This window comes from Sus scrofa, chromosome 2, assembly GCF_054392235.1.
Source record: "Sus scrofa isolate SSC_HxYL_T2T_F1_AM1 chromosome 2, Sscrofa_HxYL_maternal_Yorkshire_Landrace_v2.0, whole genome shotgun sequence".
Lineage (NCBI taxonomy): Eukaryota > Metazoa > Chordata > Mammalia > Artiodactyla > Suidae > Sus > Sus scrofa.
This window is the reverse complement of record NC_139384.1, coordinates 4,868,976-4,875,370: the sequence shown is the minus strand read 5'-3', so window position 1 is coordinate 4,875,370 and position 6,395 is coordinate 4,868,976. Positions and strand designations below refer to the sequence as shown.

Here is a 6,395-nt window from a genome sequence, read left to right as displayed (position 1 = left end):
ATGAAACCGCTCGGGTGAAGTTTTAGCCCGGAGCAGGCACGGCTCCCGCGCGTAATCAAGCGCCGAGATTCTCGTCCCCGCTATCACATACCGCCCGCGGAGGCCGGGGGGGCGGAGGGGGGCGGGTACCTCTGGCCAGGATGCCCAGTCAGAACTGGAGCAGCTTCCCTAAACCACGCCTCGGATGTCCCGCCTCCAAGGAACCGGGAGTCCCGGTTCATTAGCCTCTTGAATCCAGCTCGGCGGCGCTCTACCGCACTTCGAGCGCCTGCTCTTCCCTAGCCAATCGGATTAAAGGTCGTCTTTGATCCCGCCTCTTTTGGCCGCACCAGCCAATCAGACCATACTATGAAGAGTCAGCGCGGAAAAGGCAAAGCCAGCCGGCCCAATGGAAGCGTCCCAGGAATGTAGGCTCCGCCTCTCGGTGGACCGGCCTCCTCCGCACGGGAAGGAGCGGCAGCGCTTCAAGGTGGGTGTTCGGGGCTCAATTGTTAAGGCCAGGTCTGGGCAGCGCGGCGTCGGGGGCGAGTGTGGAGCCCCTGCTGGCCCCGCTGGCTCCGCGCCCAGGCTCATCTCGGCCCGCCCAGGACCCGCAGCCTCCGTGCCCTTGAGCGTGCAGCGGGCGGATCGAGAGGCCCATACCCTCAGGGCGCAGGCGCCGCCCGCATCCGTGGGGTCAGAGGTCGTGAGGAAGGTCGGGGAAGGAGCTGGGTTGGGCTCCTGTCACTGAATTCGGCGGTCAAAGAAATGGGCCCTGTAGAGGTCACAGGTCACGGGAGGGGCACTTTTGAGCTCAGGCTAAGTGCCAGGCCCGGGGCTAAACCCTTGGCATCGTCGAGCTCCCGTTTCACAGACGAGAAAACCCAAGGTCACTGCAGGCTGGGAGACAGTTCCAGAAGGGCCTGGATGCTGGGGAAAGGAGTTGATCTGGAGGGTTATTTGAGCCTTTAAAGGGTTCCAGCAGGGGAGGCCTGGAGGTGTGAAGGGAGGGGTCTGGTCTGGGTTCACATCCTGGTCTCACCTCCTTAGGTGTGACTGTGGGCAGGTCACTTCACACGAGTGAGCGTAGCTTCTCATCTGTGCCTCCCTCTGGGGTGGGTGGGAGTCCTCCTGAGGACAAAGTGACAGTGCACGTGACCCCTAGCAATGTGCTTGGCACAGGGAGCTCTCAGTAAAGGCTGTTGGCAGTGTTATCTGCGTCCATCTGGAGGCTGGGAGGGGCTACACCTGGGAACGGGAAGGCTGCCTGTGCCTCTGATCAGAATGGGGTTGAGTAGGGGACAAGATGACGTGGTCGTGCTGGGTCAAGGGTCAGGGCTCCTGCAGTGCTGGAGTGCGGGGGTCTGGGGGGCCCTGTATGGGACCCACCTACACCTCCCTCCCTTTCACCCCCACAGATGCGCTGCCTGAGCACGCCCATGCTGCTGCGGGCCCTGGCCCAGGCCCAGGCTGCACATGCAGGTAGGACTCGCGGGCCTTTCTGGGGTTGGGGTTGGGTGTGGTACCACCTCTCAGGATGAGGTCGCAGCTGCACAGCGGAACCCCTCTCCTTGCAGGACATCCCAGCGCCCGGACCCTCCACAGCAGCGCGGTCGCAGCCACCTACAGTGAGTAGTCCTGGCAGGGCTCCCCCTCTCCCAGCCTTAGTTGCCACTCCGTAAAAGGAGGGTGGTGATTGAGATTGAATGTGGTCCATGGGAGCCAAGTCCGTCATTGCAGGGCGTTGGGGGGGCAGCCCTTCCCAGTGGCTACACAGTATTATTTCAGAGCTGCCCTGCCCTGTGCGGTTTGAGTCGGGAGCTGCCAGGTGTGAGCCCTGGGAGCCTGTTTGTTCATCGGGACCGCAGTGCCCAAACTGCCTCCTGCCCCCATCACCTCCTGGCTTAGATGGCCGCACAGGTGCAGGGAGAAGCCAGGGAGGACTGCCCAGGGCCAGAGGCCGGCAGGGGAGGGTTTGGTGAAAGAGCAGGCCCCTGGGGGAGGCCAGGCTTCATCTCCCTGAGCTGGAGTCCTGGGGGAGGGCCTGTGTGAGGACCCCCTACGGCACTGCCGCTCTGCCCGCCTCCCCTGCAGAGTTTGTGAACATGCGTGAGCCCTCGATGGACATGAAGTCGGTGACTGACCGGGCAGCCCAGACCCTGCTGTGGACCGAGCTTGTCCGAGGTGGGCCCTGGGGCAGAGGGGCGAGGTGGGCTGGGGATGGGCACAGAGGTGTTAGGGAAGAGAGGCCCTTCCCACCATGCCTGTGCTGCCCCCAGGCCTGGGCATGACCCTGAGCTACTTGTTCCGGGAGCCGGCCACCATCAACTACCCATTTGAGAAGGGCCCGCTGAGCCCGCGCTTCCGCGGGGAGCACGCGCTGCGCCGGTACCCATCTGGGGAGGAGCGTTGCATCGCCTGCAAGCTTTGCGAGGCCGTCTGCCCTGCCCAGGTGAGCCCCTGACCCCGCCTGACCGCCCAGCTCAGCCTCCACTGGGAGTGAAGTGGGAGCGGGGTGGGGGGCGCTGGGCCCTGAACTCTGGCCCCCCTGCTGGCTATGTGTTCTCCAGGAAAGTTCCTTTCCTGCACTGAGCCACTCCCCCCCGTGAAGAATTGGAATGATGAGCCCGGTTGTCGGAGCCACGGAGGCGGTGACTCAGTGTAGTGAAGCTCTCAGCCCCCGACAGACCACGTGACATGTGTGGGTCCCGCCCTTGGAGGTTTGGTCCAGGGAGTGACACCCACGCCTTGAGCCATGAGGTGGCACCTGAGGGTCTCTGCTTTTACCCGCATGCAGCAGTGATCTGAAGAGCCCTGCCTGTGTGCCTTTCACAGGGCCTGACCCAAGGACACAGGTGACACAGCTGAGGCCCTCGCTGCCCTAGTGGCGGCTCCTTTGAGCCCTGAGTGTTCGGTTCTGCTGGAGGGGCCCACAGGGACTGCCTGCAGTCACTGCCTATTAGTATAGAAACAGAAAGACACAACTGGGCACAGGTGGGTGTGCCCAGCAGGCACAGGGGGTACCCCCAGTCCACACAGCGCCCCCTCCCAGCAGCTGCTCGAGGCCACATCTCTGACTCAGGACAGCTCCTGTCCAAGTCCTGGCTCATCTCCTGGCCACTCCCAGGTCCTCCAGGCCACAGCCTGTGGCCTTGCTCTTTCCGCTCCGGGAGAGCCCCAAAAAATAATAGCAGTCATGCCCTCTAGGCAGCGAGAGCCGGCCACGGACCAGGCACTGTGCCAAGCTCATGGTTTATACAAGTCTAGGAGGTTGAGGCTATTATCGCCATTTTTATAGACAAGGAAACTGAGGCCCAAAGAGAAGTGGCTGCTGGTCTGAGGTCTCACTCATTACACTCCTGAGGACATCTGTGGCCTTGGCCACACCACTTCGAAGGTCCTCTCGGCTGTGGAAGGGCCCAGGCCACCCCTTCCCCCAGCGAGTGCGAGGCTGCACCCAGGAACTGAGAGTTAAGGACCTGTCATTGAGTCTGAGCCTTGCCCCTCACTTACTGTGTGGCTTCGGGAAACCCCTCGACCTCTCTGAGCCTCACGTTTCTCATCCACTAAATGGGGATAGCTAGATATAATTGGGAGGCTGTTGAACAGACAACCAGTAGTATTTGGGCATCTTTTACAGTTGGGACCCCTCGGGGCTGCAGGTGCTATGATGAACAAGGCAGGCCACAGCCCTCTCCTCGTGGGACTCAGGTCCTGAGGCAGGAGATGCTGGCAGTTTACAAACGGGGGAAAGCCAGCTAGGGCAGCGCTCAGAGGCTGACCGAACAGCCGTGCTGGGACAGGAGTCAGGAAGGGCACCGGCGAGCTCCCAGGGCCCCAGGAGTGGGGGTGAGCAGTAGCGGGGGTGGACTCGGTGTTGGGGCCAGCGTGGCCGGCCGGTGACCGTCCCCTGCACCCACCCCCGCCCCAGGCCATCACCATCGAGGCCGAGCCGAGGGCCGACGGCAGCCGCCGGACCACGCGCTATGACATCGACATGACCAAGTGCATCTACTGCGGCTTCTGCCAGGAGGCCTGCCCCGTGGACGCCATCGTCGAGGTGAGCGGGGCCCCGCGGTGGGGGAGGCCGGGGAGGAAGCTCCTGGGAGGGGCCTGACGCCCCCAAATTGCAGGGCCCCAACTTCGAGTTCTCCACGGAGACGCACGAAGAGCTGCTGTACAACAAGGAGAAGCTTCTTAACAACGGGGACAAGTGGGAGGCCGAGATCGCCGCCAACATCCAGGCCGATTACCTCTACCGGTGACTTGCTCGCCCGGCGGGCCCGCAGCCCCTCGTGCCCAATAAAAAAGCTCTGACCTGGGAGTTCCCACTGTGGCTCGGTGGTTAACAAATCCAACTGGGAACCGTGAGGTTGCGGTTCAATCCCTGGCCTCGCTCAGTGGGTTAAGGATCCAGCGTTGCCGTGAGCTGTAGTGCAGGTTGCAGACGTGGCTTGGATCCTGCGTTGCTGTGGCTCTGGTGTAGGCCGGAGGCTATAGCTCTGATTCGACCCCTAGTCTGGAAACCTCCATATGCCACGGGAGCGGCCCTAGAAAAGGCAAAACAAACAAACAAACAAACAAAAAAGCTCTGACCTCCCCACCGCCTCCACCATGAGTGCGCTGTCCGGGCGAGACCGTCTGCAGCTTGACCGCAGCCTGCGGATTGCTCCACAGGACCCGGTCCTTGGACAGAGTCACCATCCCGTGTGACATTGCAGGCCCCGCCAGGCCCTCCCCGGGGCCAGGTCCCAGCCCACAGCAGCCTGTTGCTCACACATCTTCCTGGGCAAATCCCCCAGGGCTCAGCAGGCTGCGGGTCAGCTCAGGTCCACTGTCCCCTAATCCTGGGTGTCCAGGGGGTGGGGCTGCAGCCTAGCTTCTCTCCTGAGGGCCACCCACCACAAGACCCCAAAGATGGGAGTTCCCTGGCAGCCTAGCAGTTAAGGATTCAGCAACACCAAATTGCTGAACCTGCTGTAGCTCAGGTTCGATCCCTGGTCTGAGAACTTCCATGTGCCAGGGGTGCGGCCAAAAAAAAAAAAAAAGGACATGAGGCCTCCCAAGGCCACAGGCAGAAAATACATCAAGTAACAGGAACTCAGAAAGGTCAGGACAGCCTTATTGGAGGAGGGGACCCTGCTCTGGGGGTGACAGTCACGAGGGGGTGACACAGGCCCTGCTGCCTGTGAGCTGGCTTTGCCTGTCCTCAAGCCACATCCCCTTTCCTCCTCAAGTTCTCCAGACCAGGCTGCTGGCTTGGCTTCTGCTGCTTGGAACTTCCCGCTTTGCATTCTCAGCAAAGCCCTCCTGGGCCACACGCAAACCCAGTGCCAGCAGTGTTGCCAAAACAGCCCCCTTTCACTCGGGGCTGAGGAGCGGGAGAGGATTTCAAATCATTCTCAGCAGCAAGGAAACTGGCTCAGGGGGTGGGGGGTGAAGTGACTCGCTGAGGATCACACAGCACACATCTGAGGAAAAAACTCATTCAGGTCTGGGAGATCTGAGTCCCTTTTTCTATTTTCCACAGTGCTTTTTACAAAATGCCAATCTCCCAAGGTTCTTGGAAAGAAGGGGGAAGACGTAGGGTGGACCCGTAAGTGCAGGAAAGCCCCCAGGCACCCTCACCCCTCTGGGACAGGCCCTGCATGTTAGCAAGTTCAAGGCTCTGAGAAGGCCTGCAGTAAATAAACCCAGCTTTTGCTCAGTTCATCCCCAGGGAGGCCCTTTTCTCAGGTCACCTGCTAACCCCTGGGCTTACGTACCAGGCCAGCCTGGGCCATCTGATGCACTTGCTAAGGTTTGGGGGCCCCCTACAACCCACAAAGTGGCGGAGGTGAGACGTGCGGCATTAGAAGACTTGAGCCCATGGAGTGTCCACGAGTCTAGCACCGTGAGTCCTGGGGGCTGCCGGAAATCTCCAGCAAGGCCAGCGGTAAGAGACAGGCTTTAAATCACCTCTAATTTTGCTTTTCCCAGACACATCCAATATTTGACACTTGACCTGGAGCCTGGATCCATCCTGGGGTAAATAGAGTGCTTTGAGGTGACGGCTGAGCCTGTCCAGCCCCTGAATCCATCCCTCCCTTACGAGGGATCAGGGTGCAGCCGATTTGTGACCGCGCAGTTCCAGTTACCCTGCACTGAGGCCCCCACTGCTACTCTGGTCATGTCAAGATTCCTCCTTGAAAATAGCCCTCCCGTGCCCCAGAAAGTGTCCCCCACGTTTCTGAAGACATCAACCTTGGTGGTGCCTCGGTTTCCAACCCCCTTTCCCCACTCCTCAGAGACCCTTGCCCTGTGGGGGTTCAAGGATCACCAGAGTGGAGGGGCCCCTTGTCACCCTGGTCCCCAGTGGGTACAGCCTCGGCCTGTCCAGAGTGCAGGCAGCTGGACAGTCTTGAGCCCCAGGCTGG

At 61.0% G+C, this 6,395-nt stretch overlaps 1 protein-coding gene across 4 annotated transcripts; it reads left to right on the top strand.

The window, feature by feature from the left end:
* Positions 1-426: 426 nt before the first annotated feature.
* NDUFS8 (NADH:ubiquinone oxidoreductase core subunit S8) lies at positions 427-4,303 on the top strand. Of its 4 annotated transcripts, none has more exons than XM_003122434.4 (7): positions 427-469; positions 1,398-1,461; positions 1,557-1,607; positions 2,074-2,163; positions 2,259-2,431; positions 3,911-4,039; positions 4,113-4,303. In XM_003122434.4, the coding sequence occupies exons 2-7, from the start codon at positions 1,398-1,400 to the stop codon at positions 4,242-4,244; spliced, it is 639 nt and encodes a 212-aa protein (XP_003122482.2). In that variant the 5' UTR covers positions 427-469; the 3' UTR covers positions 4,245-4,303. The 4 variants fall into 4 exon arrangements, with proteins under 4 accessions (XP_003122482.2, XP_003122483.3, XP_005660672.1 ...); XM_003122435.5 differs by having other exon boundaries at positions 427-694; XM_005660615.3 differs by lacking the exon at positions 427-469 and adding an exon at positions 679-868.
* The last annotated feature ends 2,092 nt before the right edge of the window (positions 4,304-6,395 follow it).

Bases quoted from the DNA above. Each gene is read 5' to 3' on its own strand.
- NDUFS8 (XM_003122434.4), top strand. From the start codon at position 1,398: ATGCGCTGCCTGAGCACGCCCATGCTGCTGCGGGCCCTGGCCCAGGCC. The intron at 1,608-2,073 runs GTGAGTAGTCCT...CCTCCCCTGCAG, and splicing joins CGCGGTCGCAGCCACCTACA to AGTTTGTGAACATGCGTGAG. The intron at 2,164-2,258 runs GTGGGCCCTGGG...TGCTGCCCCCAG, and splicing joins GTGGACCGAGCTTGTCCGAG to GCCTGGGCATGACCCTGAGC.